The 20,983-nt window shown below is 39.3% G+C and overlaps 1 protein-coding gene across 6 annotated transcripts in view; it reads right to left on the minus strand.

The window, feature by feature from the left end:
- The window catches only part of PHTF2 (putative homeodomain transcription factor 2), a 196,127-nt gene that overhangs the window by 142,722 nt on the left and 32,422 nt on the right, over positions 1-20,983 (minus strand). For 5 of the 6 annotated variants that reach the window (XM_050936870.1, XM_050936871.1, XM_050936868.1 and 2 more), the window contains exon 2: positions 11,697-11,776. In XM_050936870.1, the coding sequence (XP_050792827.1) occupies positions 11,697-11,741 (45 nt within the window). In that variant the 5' untranslated portion in view covers positions 11,742-11,776. Of the gene's footprint in view, positions 1-11,696; positions 11,777-12,221; positions 12,285-20,983 lie in introns of all 6 variants that reach the window. The other variant, XM_050936869.1, reaches the window with a different exon arrangement.

Genomic DNA, 20,983 nt, shown 5'->3' on the forward strand with positions numbered 1-20,983 from the left:
GGGGAGAACTAATACTCTTCTTTAATTCTTCAACAGAAACACAAACTCCTAGTGAGGGATTTTTTTTTTTTTGTAAGGGAAAGAAAATAAGAAGGATTTAAAAAAAAAAAAGAGACTAACTATATCTACTAAACCTAGAACTAGTGAGAAAACTATGCTATTAAGACTAAGCACAGAGGCATTGCTAGATGCTCTGACTCGAGCCAAAGGAGGTAGAGAAGGATCTGAGACGGGGTGTACAGTTCCAGATAGCTGCCTGAAGCACCACAAGACAAGGACCATGCACATGCAACCAACCGGCACTGCACCACAAATCTCCAATTACAAGAGCAGGGGGGCACAAACACCTGAAGTGGAGCACCCACATGGACATCACTAAATAGTAGTGCTGGGATCCTCCCACCCCACTGTCTCCCACATAGGGGAACCAAACAAAGCAATTTAAAACAACTTTTATGCACACACGTGTTCCCTCGTTTAGAATCCATATAGACACCATCGCTCAAAGAACAACTCTGCCTTAAACAAACATTTTTAAAAACTTTTGAACGGTGGTGCTCAAGTTACTAACTAGTGAATTGTTTGTTTTTTGGTGAGAACACTAAGTGTTAAATTTCTGAGGGATTTCACAGAACTAGAATTTCACTGAGGTTTACATCTCTATAGCATCTCTGAAGTAGACAATTACCATTATGAAAATAATGAAATATTTAAAATGATCAATAGTGGAAAAGTACCTTCAAAGTGCGATAATTCATGTTACTGAAGTGTTTACAATAAACATATTCACAGATATCGATGATCTAAGCATTGCCAGAGGAAAAATAATAATCAGTCAACCTTATTCATTACACTGTTTGAGGTTTACTCTTTTCTAGGATCAGAGAGGCAAGGTACGTGAGGTAATATCTTTTATTGGACCAACTTCTGTTGGGGAAAGACACAAACTTTCAAGCTACACAGAGCTATTCTTCAGGTCTTTCCTAGTATGTTTATTATACAAATCATGAAACTTACCTTTTAGGTCTGATCTACTCATTACAAAGGAAAATTATACCTATAAGAATAGGCAACAGCTTCTAGTCCTCTCTTTCTTGACCAGTGAGTTAGTACCGGTCTGAATGCATCCAGTTGGCCTCACTAGCACTATTTCCCTTTCTAATGACACATCTTAGGATATGTCTACACTACCCACCAGATTGCTGGTAAGGGATCAGTCCCCAAAAGCGCTCCCCATCAACTCCGGAACTCCACCGCTGCAAGAGGCAGAAGTGGAGTCGACGGGAGAGTGGCAGCCATCGATCCTGTGCCGTGAGGACTCGAAGTAAGTCATACATTCTCATAGCTGAAGTTGCATATCTTTAGATCAATCCCCGCTCCAGAGTAGACCAGGCCTTAGATTTTGGTATTTCAGCTGCCCACATTTCTCAAGCCAATTCTGGCAGCATCAGAAGACTACAAGAAAGCCACAGTTTGAGAGATACTCTATTCTTTGTCTGCTATTAAACTATACAACATATTCTTTAGAACATAATTTTGAGATTTTATTTTGATCTTAACTTGACCTTAAATTATACATTAAATTTTCCAAGATATCAAAACTAATGTCCCCTTAACACTCTCTTTCTCTTTGCCTTATGTCTGAGGGTAACATAGCAGCCCCAAAGTCAGAGATACTTCAGAGATTATGCCAGAAAGAGTGCTGCAGCAGTATTCTTAAAGCTGATTCTGATACTCTCCTGGTGCTAAAATTTTAATTGTTCCAACAGAACAAAGCTATCTGTTACTGAAAGAGCAGCTGGTACCAGCTCAGTATCTGATCTTGTCAGTACACAGGAAACCCCTAGATCCAACAAGTTCTTCAGAAGGCAAAAATAAGCCTTGGCACTGATGATGTTTGGCACCAGAAGGACTGCTTCTTTGAGCTGATGTAATTTTAGTACTCATTGAAGTCTTTATATAGTGTAGTCACAAACCCAATCGATTTGGCATAGACTTCTTTGGTGCCAGGGCCACCCATGACTTGGCTGACTGATGCCAAAAATGGAGTGGAGGAGCTTTGTATACAATTCCCTTAAGCATAACAAAATTATGCTATTTGCTTTCCTTTTATCTTGCCAAGTTCTGGACAAATTTGGCACTGATGCACAATATACTACAAATTTAAAACAAAAAAAATTAACAATGCATATAAATATAATCCTAATTCCACCATAATTTATGCAAACTTTACCTTTTGCTAAATAAATCTACTATTAACAACTTGAAAGAGCATTGTGACATGGCTAGGGCCCAAAATGTGTTTCTATCCTTCCCCTAAATGTCATTCAGTACCCTGTGTTTCAAGTGTACATTCTTGAAATTTCTAGACATTTGATATTCTTCATAACACATTCACTTTAAAAAACAGCAAGAAAGGGAGATTTAAAACTAATGAAGTTTTAAAAGTTTTCCTGATCCTCAAAAGATGCATTAATCAGTCAATATCAAGAGCTGGATTCTTCCAGTTTCAGACTGGAACAGAAGGGGTCACTGGCATGAAAGGATTCTGATTCAATTATTCAGAAAGGAGATATTTATATACAAAAATCCCACTAGTACAAAGTTAAGGTCAAGCACTCAGAAGCTATGAAACTGAAAAAAAATCAAGTTTGCCCTCACAGCACTTCCAATGTTGTCAACTCTAACCATTTTATCAGGAGTCCAATTATACTGAGTGTTTTTCTTCAGTCAGTCTTCATTTTTACAAAGTAAGTTTCTAGCTCTTGTAGGCTATTCACAAAGGAGGGTCGAATTTTCAAGCATACGGGTAGCCTAAAGTTTTAAAAACTAGAAGGCAAACGAAGAACTTGAGATTTAAAAAAAATTAATGATTTTGAGGTCTGAATCACAAATTTTTGAATGTTTGGGTTGACAATACCATAACGGCCATATTGCACATCATGTATGTTTTACTATATATACTAATAATAAAGTAAGGCTCCAAACTTGCAAATGGAGTACTTGGGAACCTCTGTATTCATGTGAAGCTGCACTGACTCAAAGTTAACTGACATGCAGTCAGATGCAGGATCAAGACCCAATTCATGACGATCGTTAATTCACTAAGATCTACTTTTTCCAGGAAAGAGGAACACAAATTTTAGATATAGTATGCACGTTAACATTTCAAGATAAATCTTAACTTTAAGAATTTATGACTGAATGCTGAGCTTGCAATCTTAACACTACATTAATGTTACATTCTTGCATTTAAATTCCTCAGGCGTTTAAGAACAAAGACAATCTAGAGATAATCTGCTGAGCATCTTGTATATTCCTTGCACAGTGCCAATTCAACTTCCTCACCTAAAAAGATCAGCTTGAAAATTGTGCCTAAAATTTTTGTATCTATTAGTTAACAAAAATTAGTGAGAAACTCTGTCAAAGTTTGTGTATTTCACAACAAAATTAGCAATAAGTCAAATGCTGTTTTCTCTTTGAAGACCATTAATTTCCCCCGTGCTAAAAAGGGCATTATAAATAGTGGAACTGATTGGGGACGGGGGAGGGGGGTAAGCAATGGAGAACAATTGAAAATGTGCTCAGGTGGACATGGGAATTTTTTAAAACAGGGTGGATTTGATTTAAAATCACTATTTAATCATGGATTTCTACATAAAAGTGTATTCTCGTTGGTTGTTATAACCTTAATACATATTCTTCACACCTCAAAGATAGACGTAGGTTTCATTTTTAGAAAGTACACACTATACATTTTTAAAGTGATTTCTTCTGAAAAAAAAACTTTCAGATTAGTTTTTACAGCTATTTCAGAAAATGAATGATTGGTTACTTCATTTACCAAAGGCAAGTGAAGCAGATATTTATGAAGTTATTGGGAGGTGAACTATTACCAGTTCAACAGGTAATCATTAATATTTGGAGGATTTTCTTGCCATGCTGTATTAGGAGGAGATCACCACCAGACAGACATTTAAATTGTTTTATTTAACTAAAACAACAAGGTTATGTACTCCGGATTTATTTTCTTCAACAGCAAACAATATTTTAACAAAACAAGCATACAAATTTTTTTATTTAGTTAAACATTCAAGTTTTTTAAAATCAGGTTTGTTTTTGTTAAAATTGTTTTTAATTAAAATAGTTAAATGAAATATTAAAAAAACAAAAATTAAATTGACAACACAAGCCAGGTCAACATGAGAAACTTAACATTTTGGCTTCTGCAGCTAACTCGTTTGTCTTCACCGTCATTTTCCTGTTTGTAATCTGGAAAAGAAAAAGAAAAAACAAGCTTTCCTGCTTTTTCAGGTCCCAAATGATTTCTCAATTTAGAATGAATTAGTCCAAAGGAAGAAAATATTCTTTCTACACTGGCAGAAGAAGTTACTGCTGTTCAAAGGGAGATAAGCACTTGGATTCAGAGTCTGTTGAAGTGATAAAGTGACTTCCACCAGTTCACTGGCGTGACTTTCTTTAAAACATCAGCAGCAAACATATTTCTTGAACGGTTCACCCTTAGCTCTGAAGTTTTATAGTTGGCATTATGGAGGGATGATTCCTGGATGCCCATGTCATAGCCAACTCCTCTTCTGCTGTGTGCACATTTCCTGATGTATTGGTTGTTTCTGTAAGGAAGACATTCCCTTCCTCTGTTGTCACACAAGCAAGCACGTACAACAGGATCATTGTGGACACTGCTCCACCCATCAAGACTCAGGTTAACAATTTCACCCTCGAGACCAGGGATCGGCATCCTTTGGCATGTGGCCCGTCAGGGAAATCTGCTGGTGGGTCTGGACAGTTTGTTTACCTGTAGTGTCCGCAGGTTTGGCCGATCGCAGCTCCCACTGGCCGCGATTCATGTTCCAGGCCAATGAGGGTTGCGAGAAGCCGCGCAGGCTGAGGGATGTGCTGGTCGCCACTTCCCACAGCCCACATTGGCCTGGAACAGCGAACCTCAGCCAGTGGGAGCTGCGATTGGCTGAACCTGCAGACGCTGCAGGTACACAAACCATCTCGGCCTGCCAGTGGATTTCCCTCATGGGCCACGTGCCAAAGGTTGCCGATCCCTGCTCTAGACCTTTTGCACACTGCTCATTTTCTCTTTTGTACACTTTATCCAGAAATTTGCCTGTGACATCTGCTCTGCTGGGAGGACTGTATCCTGGTCTTAACGACTGAACTATGTTAATGAAGTGTGGGCTCTCAATTATACAGAAAGGAGAGTTTGTTGTATAAACAAACAGAGCAATGTTTTAATCAATTACCTCTTCTTGTAATCTGCTGGTCCTTATCACAAAAGATATCCATGGTTGTTTCTGGATAATGAAGATTTTTTTTCATTTTGCTACAGATATACTGTGGCTATGTAACATACATGATGTGACTGAAACACTGTCATTTGCAGATAACTCTGAAACTATAGAAAGTGATGGCAATCTTGAAGGTGGATACTCTCCAGAATGCTGTAAGCTGAGGATGGATTCTCCTAAACAAAATAAGTCAATGCAGTTATTCAATTATATTACCATACTGCTCATTTAGTATTACTCATTACATTCACTGAAACTCAGTACTACTTTAAAGGTGAAATTGTAAAAGGAAGATCTGCTTATTTCAGTTATTTATTTTTTATCACAATTGCTTTTAAAATGATAGTACCATTGGGTAACAACTATATTTTTTGCTCAAACGTGAGAATTCAAGAATAGTCCAGAAGGAAGACAGGCAGTCCTTAAGAAGTAGGAAATAAAGTTTACCAACCTGAAGATCCTGTATGTTCAGACATGTTCCTTTCATCATCTTCCAAAGCAGCTTCCTCCTGAGAAGGAACACTTCTCACGATGTTGTTTCATTCGGGCAACCAAGCCTTGCATTTCTTTGTTGCACTGTTTGCATTTTGCACGCATGCCTGTCTTACCCACACGTAGAAGAACTTCATTAAAATATTCCCAAAATGAGTCTCTTTTACAGCCTGCTGCCATTATAGGTTCTCCCTTCTAGTGAGAGAAGAGTATGGTAGATCTCAAATCAATGAAGGCTACACTCAGAAAGACCTCAAGATTTCTGGAATATGCTGCTCAAACAGTTTCACTTTTCTTTCTACTGCTTGTCCACCCCGTCTCACATTTATCTCTAGACTTCTCCTGGTCCATATCTATTCCACCTCCAATAATCTTCTATTCATTGAACTTTTTGAAACTTTTCACTTTCAGAGAGAGGTAAGGGATTGACTCTGCGTACACACATTTGCAGAGAGACAGTAAGGTTGAGGTCTGTCATTTCTCACCTCTATACATTACTTATTTTAAAATATTTTTGCTGTTAATAAGCATATGATCTTTGGAAACACAAATCCACAGTTTGAGAACCGCAAAAGTAAGCATCTCTGATGGTATTTTCTAGACTAGGGGTGGGCAAACTTTTTGGGCCGAGGGCCACATCTAGGTGGGGAAATTGTATGCAGAGCTCAGGGCAGGGAGTTGGGGTGTGGGGTATATGAGGGAGCTCAGGGCAGGGAGTTGGGGTGCAAGGTGCAGGCAGTGGGCTTAGGAAAGGAATTTGGGGGCAGGGTACAGGAGGGGTTTGGGCTCTGGTCCCGCTTACTTCAAGCGGCTCTGGGGTGGCAGCAGAGCGCAACCAGGGTCAGGGTCATGCCTGCCCTGGCCCTGGCCCCGCACTGCTCCCGCAAGCGCTGCGGTCCCTGGGGGAGGTGGGCTTTGCATGCACTGCCCTTGCCATGCCTCTAGGTACCTCCCCCAAAGCTCCTATTGGTCACAGTTCCCCATTCCCGACCAATGGGAGATGTGGGGGGTGGTGCCTGGAGGCAAGGGCAATGCACAGAGCCCTGCACCCGCCTGCCTGGGGGCTGCAGGGACATGGTGCCGGCGGCACCGTGGGCCAGATCTGGCCCATGGGACATAGTTTGCCCACTCCTGTTCTAGACTGAGCACTGAGTCCCATAGGGTAGATAGAAAGATTAACGTAAATAATCTATACAGAAGCTCATGTACAAGATTGGGTCCTCAAAACATGAACTATTAGAACTCATTTACAAAACTTTTCTTAAGCATTACATGAATATATTGTTTCATACTACAGAATTAGAATTTATAATCCCTATTCCATGATGAGATATCTTTGAGCTATAACCTATCTTCAGAATGTTTTTTTCCTCAAAAAGCATTTTATCAAAAAAAATCTGGTTCAAATTTAAAAAATCCAATTTATTTATTTATTTTATATATCATTGATTTTTATCCACCCTGGTTTAAAATAAGTTGACAGTGTGTCTCAAGTTTCTCAGACTTTTCAAGGGGAAATGTTTCTCTGCAGGTACTCATCTATTCAAGTTGTGGTATGTGAATTCAGTGTATTAGTATACACATGTAGACCTAAGGACATGTTCTGACAAGCTACATATGCAATTTTAAAAGGGTTCTCTTAAGTAAAACTAATTGTTTCCCCTCCTCCTCAAAGCAAAAGCATTTGTTTTCAAAGTTGCATCCATGCCAACTCTCCTGTTTAAACTTCCAGCATTTTTACTTTAACTTCCATCTTAAAAAAGAAAAATACTGATTAGGGTCTCCTTATGCATATACCTTTTTCAAAGTTCAAAATCAGCTGATCTAATTTTGCAGAAACTTTCTGGGAAAGTCACTTTTGAGCAGAAACAAAGCAGTAAAATCACTATTTAAAGATAAATATTTCAGAAAGAGGAACATAAGCATCAATTGTAAGCGCCCACTATATTTTATAAACCTCAAGTTGTGTGGGTAAGTCTTAAAATTCATATGAGTAAGGAAATTCTGACTTAGTCACCATAACAGATCATGTAAAAAGCAACAGAGTCCTGTGGCACCTTATAGACTAACAGATGTATTGGAGCGTAAGCTTTCGTGGGGGAATACCCACTTTGTCAGAGGCATGTAACGATACTTTAAAGATACTCTTCCAGATCACTATTACAGACAACAACTCACATGCATTCTCCCAAGACACAGAGTACATTTATTGTAACAATATAGAGGGTATGAATTTTAACACACTTAAGCACATAAATAACTATCATCTGAGCAGCTCAATTTCAGCAAATGTGATTGATCATATCAGTAAAGTTACTCCTAAGTGTTTGCAGGGTTCATATATAATACGGACAGTTGGTAATGATCCTGTAACAGGGTAGTTTACTCCTTTAAGGGCCAGGGGTCTAGAATCAGCAACCCTGTTCAATTATCAGACCCACTTGGGAAGAGGTCAGTGATGCCTACAAAGGGCTGAAAGAGCTAAGCTGGAGGGAGAGCTGCAGAAAGGAGACTGACTCCTGTGACTGGTCCTGGAGCAGAGAGAGATATCCAGTGACAGGTCTCTGGGACCCTGCAGTCTACATTAGGCATGTGAATAGTTTTGTATTACTTTGAAAGCTTTTTGGTTTGAATTAATAAACCATACCCTTCATATTTAGGTTGCCTAATTCTTTCCATTAAAAAAGGTCACAAAATATTTCATTTTTGCAAAGCTCTAAACACCTCTGTTCTCTACAGAAGGCCTTTGAAATTCAGCTGGGAGAAGAATCCTGGGGGGGATCAAAAAAGGGCCTTGTCTTCATCCATGAAATTCCATTCAAGTTTTAAAAAAACTGTTAAAATTGCCACTTTCCTTCTATCTCTTATGACATTAGCAAAATTTTGGCAGCATGCCAAAACAACTGAACACAAACATGGTCCCATGCTATTACCAAAGTAACAGCAGCACAACTCATGCTACACTGGGAACGCCAAGAGCAAACTGTGTTTCCTGGAGTAAGGAAGAAAGAGCTGGTTCATGCTTCCCCCAACAACTCTTCTCCCCACCCAAACCCAAAAAGCCCATCTCCCCAGTAGCTTAAATTTGTAATGAAAGAGGTTCCGGAGCTCAAGCAATTTTTGTACTTTCATAAGCAACATAGCAAGTGGTGCCAGGGCTATGAAATGCCAAACCTAAAGGTGACAGGGCTCAGCCTCGACACAAATTAAGCCCTGCACCTCTCCTTCTGGGACCACCATATGAGGAAGAAGCTTATCCCTGCCTCTCAGTATAGAGGGAAAAGGAAGGTAAGCCAGGTGCCTCTAAACAAGGCCCAAGACATGGCCCTACTGATTCCTCTCCTCTCTAGGGTATCACATGAGGGGAGGGGAGAACTCCTGCTCCATCTTCTGGGGAAGAAGAAAAACAGGCAGCGAAATCCCTGACATCACTCCCCAGAACAAGCAAAGCTCACAGCCCCAGCGGCCCATTCCCCGCACCTCAGGATAACAGCTTTCTGCAGCAGGTCCTGTATTTCAATTGGAAGAATTCCATGCTGAAGGAAGCTTCAGGGTTTAAAGCTTGAAGATGATGCAATGGAGGGTGGGGGTGGGGATTGCACCGAATATAATTTTTTCCCTTTTTAAGTAGAGGCAAGGAAATAAACTACATTAAAGATTGTTATTTAAATATATGTTATGTTGCCAAGTCAAGCGCTTGAAAAATCTTCAACATAGGGAATGAGGCATCTATTCAACGACTGTTTTTATCTTCATCATTCAGTGTGTGGCCCCTCTTGATTTAATGCAAGTTATCCAGATTTTGGACTGAATACAGAATTATTTCCTTGTTGTCTTTTCTAGGGCATTCACATATTAATGAATTTATCTCCCCAGTGAGATAACAGTATTACTCTCTCCATTTTACAGATAGCCTCAGGCAAACCTCTCAATCTGGCCATCTCAGGGCCTCCTCCTGATTCCAAACCCTATTCTCACTTGTTCAGCTATCTTACTGCCAGAGAAGCTGAGCGTGCACAGCTTCCATTGACTTTAGCTGCAGTTGCGAGGACTCATAACTTCCTCACAGCAGGCCCAGGAAAACATTAACATGAAAATAAAGTATTCCTGTGTGCCATTCACCTGTCTTAACCACAAGACCATCCTCTCTTTCAGCAGTTCCTTACCTCATTCTTTACATATCTTCCAACTTCTAGAGCAAATGAGGCAGAGATCCTACCGATAGCCTAATTTCACAACACAATTCTGAATCAGTTTTTGAACACCATCCATCCTGATCTCTGAATGGCCAGAGTGCAGTGGGGAAAAAAAAATAGAGGGTCATAATGGAATTCAAGACTAGCATAAAGCGTACCATAAGATGATTGAAGTAATATTTTTATTTGTTTCCCATGCAATGTTATCTAAACTTTCAAGTTCATGACTTTACAACCTAAATAATATTTTAATAGTGGGGTGTTTGGTATGTAATTTTATTTTAGAATGTTCAGACTCTAAGGTTTACAGACTTGTAAAGAGAGACTGCAACTAGTACCAGAGGGGGAAAAACAACCCTAAAGCTTCAATCTATTTGTCAGCACTCTCCTGCACTTTTCCACTCTCCTGCACTTTTAAATTTAAATGTTTAATTTTATTTCCGCTAGCAAAGACCTAAATAATGGGTGACAGGGATAACTAAAGATCACTGAAGTAGTCTTCATTCATTAGTGTGCTTTAAAAACATTTCAAAATGAAATGTGTTTTAATATAATCAAAACTACATTATAAATAGCATCTCATTTAGTTATCAAGGTTTTAGATTTGCCTTTTCAATCTCATGTGATCCACAATTGTAAAGGTTCAACACAACACTGCAATGAAAACATTAACTATTGCATATCTTGCATGTAGGATAGTGAACCATACTACTGAAACTGTAAACTGCTGTTACCCTGCTCATAAAAATGAGGTGTATTCTACCCCGAGTACACAAAAAACATTAAGAGTTGCTGATTTACAAACGAACGAGGGTTGTTTTTTTTAAATCCATAACCAAAAAAACAACAAAAAACCAAAAAACCCTTACTTTTCATTAGAGCCTAATTATAGCACATATATAACGCATGTTACTTTAAAAAAAGACAGACCTTCCTGGTTTAAATCCTAGCATCAGAGCACTGAAATCACGAATTCTAGCCCTGTGCTGCTTTATAAATGAAAAGCAGTTCAACTTATAAAGTATATTCAAAAATTGTGGGAGACTAAGTCATGAATGATACAGTTTGAAATTGCTGAGATTTTAAAACCAAAATACAGAGCAACATTTAGCAGTTTTCATGTACATTAATGGAACAGGTTAACAAATCCTAGAAACACAATTATGGATATATAATGGATAATTAAAAAAAAAAATCTGGTCAACTTTTATCAATACACATAAAAAATTTTAAAATTTGAATGTTCTGGAATGCATAGCCATTAACTGGTGAGTGAAAAGATAAATGAAGTCTTGATTTTCAGTCTTGCAGTTTGCTTTTCTGTCAAATAGTGTTATTTCAATGCTTTTAAAAGTATGAGAAAGTGACTATATACACCAATGCTTCAGTCTACAACCAATAAATGAAAAAACACTTTCCTTCAAAACTACATTTTTCCCTTTAAGAAAAAAATAAAGAAGCAGCCCAAAAGGAATCAAAACACTTTTAATATATGTTTAATCAATCATTATTGGAAAAATAGTTTGAGTTACTCATTTCCAGACATTACACAAATCAAAACTTCAAGAAGGTGGGGGTGGGAGGGAAATGTAAAAAAGACAAAACAAAAACCCAATCACCACCAAAATCCCATTCCTTTCTTTTACCACTACCACCAGCATCAAACACATATTTTAACTGTAAAGCTTACCTTCTTCTGATACCAGACTATAGCATCTGTTACTTTTGACGCCATTTATTCTACTGCATTCGCACGGTAGTCATTTTAGGCTGTTAAAAGAAAAGACAAATTTTACTTCCACCTTCCAAGAAAAGACTGATCAACAGGCATGTAAACTACTCTAGTTACCTGCAGAGGAAAGTGGTCTACAGGTATATTTACATTATATCTTGCCTCGCTATTTTAGCAATACGTTTTCCCCAACTAAAACAAAAATCTGTTGCCATACTAAAGAGACAGAAGCTTCTATTTTAACAGTTTTTTCCACCCTGTAAAGTAATGCATACCTGGCAAATAAAGTAAGCTTTACTGCCCAGCTAAGTCTCATAGGATATATCTACACTGCAATTAAAAAAAACAAAACAAAACACATGGTACCAAGTCTCAGGGCTGGTCTACACTGGGGGCTGGGGTGGAAGGAAATCAACCTAAGATACGCAGCTTCAGCTACGCTATTCGCATAGCTGAAGTCAAAAATGTCTTAGTTCAACTTACCTTGCCATCCTCACGGTGGCGAGTCGACTGCCGCAGCTCCCCTGTCGACGCTGCTTACTCCTCCTGCCAAGGTGGAGTACAGGCGTCGATTCGTGGATCGATTTATCGCGTCCAGACGAGATGCAATAAATCGATCCCCAATAGATTGATTACTACTAGCCGATCCAACGGGTAGTATAGACGTACCCTCAGTCTGGGTCAACTCGTTCAGGTCCATAGGGCTTGGGCTGCAGGGCTAAAATTTGCAACATAGACATTTGGGTTCAGACTGGAGTTCAGGCTCTGGCATCCACCCCCATCATGGGGTTTCAGAGCCTGGACTCCAGCCTAAGCCTGACTATCTACACTGCAATTTTTAGTCCTGCAAGCCAAAGTCAGATGACCTGGGCCAGCCGCAGCCATGCCATAGCTCTTTTATTGCAGAGTAGAAACACAGACCTTTAAGGCCAGAAGGGACAATTATTATCATCTAGTCTGACCTGCATATTGCAGGTCACAGAAACTCATCTACTCACTCCTGAAATAGGCCCACAACCTGTGGCTGAGTTATTAAAATCTTCAAATCTTGATTTAAAAAGACTCCAAGTTAGAGAATCCACTATTTACTCTAGTTCAGTGGTATAAAATTGGCTATATCCAAAAAAATTTCTTAAAAAGAGCTAGTTTATTGCTCAACACAACACACTAACCGTGTAAAAAAAAGTTAACCTATGCAAGAAATGAGCACGTATTTAATTCTTCCCTTATAGGCTTCAGAAACTAAAAGGATAGACCTGTTAGCAACACCTCTTTCGAAAACTGTCCCTAACATTTGGAGCATATGGGAAAGTACACATGATTAGAAAGAACATAGGTTTCTATGTAATTCTGAACTTACAGAAGCAAAGGAGCGCAACACACTTCAAAAGTAGGAGCCTGCAATGATAACTCTCTACGAAACAGTGGACAAATTACATTCCATCAAGGCAACATACTAGAGCCACACCTTGAAACCATGCTATAAATGTATTTGTACTGCAGAGAGCAAAACCTTGTCATGTAATGTACATAATCTAAAGTGTTTAAATTTAATTTCAAACAAAATAAATATCAACTAAGCTTTATGTGTGGAGGAGCAATTAGCCAACCTTGCAAGGGGATTGCCCTATTTTAAATGGCTGACCCTGAAAGTTGGGCTTTCCAGTCAGAAAGCCCAGTAGCTTCAGCCAGTTGATCTTCCTGGAAGTTGGTCCATGCCACAAGTTAGTGCCGTTTTGTGACTTGAGGAAAACCATTCTTATATCATCCCCAAAACATGCACATAAAACTTTACAGCTGTGACCCATTATGGAAAGTTTGATCACTGTGATTTCATGTTACCCCTGAAACCTATTTTCAGAGTTTCAAAAGTGACACCACAATAGACTTAATTGAAAAATGCATAAATACTACATTGCACAGAGGATTTCTCCACCAAGAAGTGAAATTCATAAGTTTTCAACAGCTCTGCTATTAAGCTGGTATTTCTGGATGAAACTAAATCTTTGAAATGCAAAACAGGGAGCCAAAAATGGAAGCGTACAAGAACACCAAGAAGTTTACTCACCTGTAACAAGCATTCAAGATAATCAATGCATATTTACACTCCTGAGATATGCCAACAATGAAACTTGGCCCAGTGGAACCTAATAGCTGTGCATGTTGGAGCACTCTTGCACCCCCGTACCTTCCCTCACTGTTCTGAAAGTTCAGAGGAAGGGACTATAAAAAGGGGGACATGACATGTCAATTGCCTCAGTTCCTTCCAACCACCTCTTCCTGTACAAGATTGAAATCAGGAAGTGGGAAAGGTGAGTGGGGAACATGAGGTTCTCTCAAAGAATTCCAGTTTACAGATGAGTAACCTTCATTGATTTGAAAGGTCTCTGTACACTCCTGGTAGTTTGGCAAGGAGTACTTCTCACTCAGGATTCGGAATGAGGAAATCTAATTAAATAGAGATTTAAAAATTGCTTTACCCAATTGTGCATCTGATTTAGTTGCCAGGTATAAAGAATAGTTTGTGAAAATATTAACTGAGCTCCAAATTGGTCCAATAAAAGATAGTACCTCATCCACCTTGTCTCTGAGCTCCAAGTGGCAACTCTACAGATTTCTAATATGGGAACATGTTTATGGCAGGCCATGGAAGCAGGCTTTGCTCTAGTTGAGTGCTCTCTAAGCCCTTAAGGAACGGCTAGAGAAATGTGCTTATAAAAACTCTTCAATGCAGAGACTAACCAGCCTTGAAAGGTAATGGGATGAGACTGGCTGACCTTTATTCTTTTCTCCAAAGAGAGAGTCTGGGTGATGTCCTTAGAACTATTCAAATAGAAGACTAATGCTCTCTTAGTATCCTAGACTTAGCTCCCCCCCAAAAAAAAAGTAACAGTGAGGCCTAAATACTGACAAAAATTATGGATTGATTGAGATTGAATTTTACTACCAGTTTTGAGAGAAATCTCAGGTGTGGATGAAGGTCCACTTTATAGATTCATAGAGTTTAAGGTCAGAATGGACCATGAGATCATGTAGTCTGACCTCCTGTATATCACTAGCGTTTTCATAGTTCCCACTGCATTGAGCCCAATAAAGTGTGTTTATTTCAGGTATATACTCCAGAAAGGTATCCAAAATTCATATGAAGACATCAAAGGAGAATCCACCACTTGCCTTGGTAGACTGTTTCAATGATTAATCTTCACTGTTAAAATGTTTTGCCTAAACTTCCAATTTGAATTTGTTTGGCTTCAGCTTCCAGCCATTGGTTCTTGTTATGCCTTTAAAATGCCCTTTAGGAGCTAGTATTTTCTCCCACTTTATACACTAATCAAGTCACACCTCAGTCTTATTTTTGTTAGGCTAAACAGATTTGGCTATAAGCCTCTCACTATAAGGAATCTTATCTTTGTGAAAAATTGTGAAGAGGAGTAGATAAGAAAGAGAGCCTGTAGCCTGCTCACTCTTCTAGCACAGTGGTTCTCAACCAGGGACACACTTACCCCTAGGGATACACAGAGGTCTTGCAGGAGGTACATCAGCTTATCTAGACATTTGCCTAGTTATACAACAGGCTACATAAAAAGCACTAGCAAACTCAGCACAAACTACAATTTCAAATGGACAATGACTTGTTTATATAGTGTTTATACTGCTCTATATAATATATACTGAAATGCAAGTACAATATTTATATTCCAATCAATTTATTTTATAATTATATAGTAAAAATGAGAAAGTAAGCAAATTTTCAGTAATAGTGTCCTGTGACACTCTTGTATTTTCATGTCTGATTTTGTAAGTTGAGATGAAACTTGGGGGAACTCAAGACAAATCAGACTCCTCAAAGGGATACAGTCATCTGGAAAGGTTGAGAGTCACTGTCCTAGCAGATGCAATAGCTACAATAAAGGCTATCTTAAAAAAAAAGATCAAACAGGGAACTTTTTTTATGGGTTCAAAGATTTCATAAGCTAAGCACTAGAGTAAGGCCTCATATAGGTGTGGGCTCTCCAGCCAGGGAGTATAACCTCCATTAACTCTTAAGAGTCTTGATTATATACTTGCTAAATACAATCTTTCATTAAAAAATGATGAGCTGAGATATATACACTTTCACTAACGATACAGAGTGCTAAGGATTTCAAATGAAGTACTCACCTGTGGACTGAATAGGAGTGGAGTTATTTTTGATTGCGCACAAAGAGAACCTTTTCCACTTCTGCTCATAAGAGCTAAATTGACTGCTTCCTGGTATTTAACAGAATCTCCTGTACCTATTTCAAATAGGTCAGAGTCCTCTGGGTGAGCACTGGCAAATCTGACCTCTCTGGATCAATAGGCCTGGAATTGTGGGGCAGTCAAACCCCTTGTGATAGTTACGGTAAGCAAAGTAGCTGTTCTCTCTCAGATCTATTGCAACTGTGGTTCATTGAGATGGATTGTCCACACAAATTTCACCACAGGTACTTATGGACCCCCTGTGATGGGGTTCATCAGGCCTTCTCCACCCCTGCTGTGGAAGTCAGCACTGTGACACTCCCCCTGCTCAAGGAAACCCAGACCTACCACCAAGACTCAGTCCTCCATGGACCTAGAAGGGCCAAGGGGAGACATGGACCAAACAGGAGCCAGAAAGATAGTTAAGGCTTGCCTGCTTCCTCTCAGAGGGAGTGCTAGATGAGGCTGGGATAGGAAAGGAGCTCCTCAGCCCTAACCCAGAACTCCAAGCCCATGCCAGGGCCTTTGTTTAAAATGCTGCAACCAGTTACCTTTTATGTTTGTTTACTAGTTTAAAGATGCAGACAGGTAAATTGAGCTTTACTGTTTAACCATTTAAAGACAAATAATGAACTCACAGCATGGGCCATTCTGCTACATGTGGGCTGCCTCAACCCCATGTGTTTAATATTAGATTATTTGAGCTAGCAGGGTCCATTGGAGCGACACCTGTGCCCTGGATGTCCTGGCAACTCATCCACCCAAGGACAAAGGGTGAAGTGGGCTAGTACAGAATCTCAGCACAGGACTCCCACATGGACAGCCTCTCACAGAACCAGTTAATGTAAGAGAGGAAATTAGTTCTCTCTTCAAGTGACTTGTCTACACAGATTCCTCTCTTCATGACTAACAGGCAGTTACCTGTTTGGAGGTGGATAGGAGTCATCGCACTTAAACAATGACTGCAAGACATCCCTACCAAAGCAGTCATTCAATACGGAAGCATCTACCAGAGCACAGGGCCTTGTTAAGGTGTGGACTGAGTGACACATTATTGCCCTACAGGTTTCAAAAAGATGTGAGATGACAGCCTGAATGAGATTTTTAGCTGTGTGGATGGACAGGAAGGGCTGCATCTTAAGAGATGTTATGCAGAAAGAATCTGTAAGACTTAGACATGGATGTCTCTAGTTCTTCACATCCAGTCAGTCAAAGATGACACCCAGGTTACAGGCCTAAGTGACAAAAAGAATGGTGGTGGTGTTCACAATGATCAATAAAGGAGGTAACAGGGAGGGTTGGAGGTAAGATTAAGAGCTCTGTTTTAGCCATGCTGAGCTGGAGCTGATGGCAAGACATCCATGCAGGGATGTCAGACAGACGGAGATTGTAATTTAGACAGAATTAGACAGATATGGAGTAAAGGTAGATCTGTGAATCATCCACATACAGATGGTGGTTGAATTTGTGTTTGCAGGTGAGATTATCCAGAGATCAGGTGTAGAGCGAGAAGAGAAGGACCAGGGACAGCCCTGGGAAACCCCCACAGAAAGCTGAAGGAGGGGAGGGGAAGAGGGGATGAAGAGGATCCTCTAAAGGCAACTGAAAGAATAATTAGAAAATCAGGAAGAGAACCAGGAAAGGACAGTCCCAGAATCTAAGGGAGGCTAAGATTTTAAGAAGGAAAGTATGGTTAACTTGTGTCAAAGGCAGCTGACAGTTATAGGAGGATGAGGACAGCACTGGTTCTGAGAGCTGGCTAAAAAGAGGTCATTAGAGACTTCAGCAAGAGGTCACAAAAACATTCTCTCTGGGTTGAGATTAAATAGGAACATTAATGTAAATAAATGACTTTCTTTAAAAGATTGAGTGAAAACAGAGAGGTTTAATGAAAGGTTGAATGTAACCTTAACCACAATTTTTATACTGTCAAAGCTATCACTATACATTATAAATGACTTAAAATGTATTAGGAAATTTAGCTAATCCAGTCAACTAAATCACTGAATATTGTAAGCTATTTTATAATATGGCAGTATTGCATGCACTGGCCCAGTGAAAACACCATGCAAATAAACTGCATTATTTAGCTCCCAATTTAGGGTAACAGTTTGTCATCTTCTCAGTCAATTCTGCGCTTAAAAGCTGAGTTTTCTACATCTCTATAGAGTGTTTATGTCTTTGACATGCTACAACATATATTATTTAGCCGCATGCTCTTAAGGTGTGATCTCACTCCCATTACAAACAATGGCAATATTGCCACTGAACTCAGTGGCGCAAGATCAATTTCTTAGAGCAAAGATTTACAGACTTGTTTTATATTTCCATTTAACTGTGCTTTTTACCCTTCGTATTAAATCATTCCTGTTAGTCCAACTATACTGGTTTCCATTGCTAGGTAGTCTACAATAAACCAAGCCATCATTAATATCATATTCCATTTTAAACATACACCACATATGGCTGACCTCCAATTCTGCCTTCTCACAGTGTTTAGCCCTGTATGTTTGCTATTGATACTATCATACTCCAGAATAGAAAGTTAGCTCAGATAAAAACTATGAAAAAAATAAGTCTACGCTTATTATTTTCCCAAAATACATTCCATCAGTGTGATTTTTAAAAAATTCCCTAAAATATTAAGTACACATATACTGCAGGGCAACTATATTAACATGTTTTTAATATATGCCTTTCCAGATGTAATAGTTGAGTATTTCCCCACAACTGATAAAAGGATCAAAACTGTGCATACAAGTGAAGTAGCTGTATGCCTAATAAATGGTAAAAACAAAAGCCAGAAACAGTGGTTGTATTGAAGTATGCTGGATTGTTCCCCTTTCCCCTATCCCAACTGATGATCTTGTTGGCCACCTGTCTACAGAGCCATAATACCACAAATTTTTAAGTGTGGCTCTGTAGCAAGAAATTGGTATGACAAAGCTGTAGTATGTTAATGAGTGCATGCAGGAAGTAGAAAACCACTCCCAGATTAAAGTTTTTAACATATTCTATAAACAGCAATCAACCGAGCTGTGAAGGAACCTGGGTATGAAGTGACTGAGCTGCTAACCTAAACATGCAATCTCTAAATACTGTGACTATATTTTAAAAAAGTTCTTGGGGTGATCTGAGGAATTACAGAGCAGCCAGTCTCACATCTGTATTGGACAACTGGTTTAAATGCTAGTTAAAAAACAGAACAGTAAAATATCTAAAAGATCATTATATGATAGGGTCAAACCAGCAGTTTCTCCACAGGAAACTTGTATCTCACTAGTCTATTAGTATTCTTTGAACATTTCAGTGAAGTAATTAATAGAGGAGTAATGGCTGATATAACTTATTTACACTTTCAAAAGGTTTTGGATTAGGTTCCTCTAAAGAGACTAAAGAAAATAAGTTGGTATGAGTGAGAGGTAGAGTATTGCCATGGGTCAGAAACTAAAAACAAGAGGTAGGATTATATATGATTGATATTCATCATGACAAAAGGTTAACAGCAGAGTATTTCAAGATTCTGTACTAGATCCAGTGTTGTTTACTATATTTATTAATGATTTGGAAAAGGGAGCAAGTAGCAAAAACGTATCGATGACAAAGCTATGTATGTTAGTCAAGACTAGAAATTACTGGGGATCAGCTTCAGAGAACTAACCAAACTAAATGAATGGGCAGTATGAAGGCCAATAGAGTTCAATGCTGATAAATACAAAGTAATGCACATGAGAAGGAAAAACTACACATGAACCTTACAAGGTTCTTAGTTAATTGCCATCAACTTAGGAAAGGAATTCTGGCTTCTTCATAGACAACTCAGTGAAGACTTCCGCTCAATGTGCAGATGTGGTCAAAAAAGCAAAACAAGACATCTGGATGTACAAGGAATGGGACAGAGAATAATTTGTAAAAATATTATAATGCCATTATATTAATCAATGATGCATTCTGTTCTTGAATACTGTGAGAATTACTGGTCACGACACCTCAAAAAGGATATTGCAAAATTAACAGGAATTCAGAGAAGGTCTCTGAGGATGATATGGGGCATGGAAAACTCTTCATGCGACTGAAAAAAATGAGACTGTTTACCTTAGAAAAACAACAAAACAAAAGATGATAATAAAAGTATATAAAATATTGAATGGTATTGAGAAAATAAACCAGAATGAGTGGTCAGGGAGTGAAATTCAAACTGTAGCAAATTCAGAACTGATTAAAAGGAAATCCTTTCACACAATGGATAATTAGACCATGAAAAACACAAATACAAAATGGGGAATAACTGGCTAGGCAGTAGGACTGCTGAAAAGGCTTGAGGGTGGGGAGGGGCAGGGTTAGACAACCTGACCTGTGAGGAAAGGTTTAAAAAACTGGGCATGTTTAGTCTTGAGAAAAAGACTGAGGAGGAATCTTACAAGTCTTCAAATATGTTAAGGGCTGCTATAAGAGAGGACAACGATCAATTGTCCTCAATGTCCACGGAGGGTTGAACAAGAAGTAATCAGCTTAGTTTATAGGAAGGGAGATTTATGCTAGATAGTAAGAAAACATTTTAATTCAAAGATATATACTGTCAAAGTCATCTCTGTTCTCTACCCATACACTTTATTCTGGACCAGGGATGAAAGTACCTTAAAGGACTTACCAGTAAGCTGGAGTCCTGAGCAGGGGTTGGGGCCTCAACTGGAAGAGGCAGGACCTCAACTGGAAGAGGCTGGGCCTTTAAATCTTGATTTCAAGGGCCCAGGAATTTGAAGGGCCTGGGGCTCTAGCTGCAGTGGCAGCAGCTGGGAGCCCCAAGGCTCTTTAAATCATCCCCAGAGCTACCAGCTGTGGAGGCGGCTGGGAGCCCCAGTGCTAAGGAGCGATTTAAAGGGCCCAGGGCTCCAGCTGCCACTACTGCAGGGGAGTCCCAGGCCCTTTAAATTGCTGCCCAAACCCTGCTGCTGGAGCCCCCGGGATAGTGGTGGCAGCCGGGGGCTCTGTCGGTGATTTAAAGGGCCCTTTAAATCACCTCC

The sequence above is a fragment of the Gopherus flavomarginatus genome, chromosome 1, assembly GCF_025201925.1.
Source record: "Gopherus flavomarginatus isolate rGopFla2 chromosome 1, rGopFla2.mat.asm, whole genome shotgun sequence".
NCBI classification, from domain to species: domain Eukaryota; kingdom Metazoa; phylum Chordata; order Testudines; family Testudinidae; genus Gopherus; species Gopherus flavomarginatus.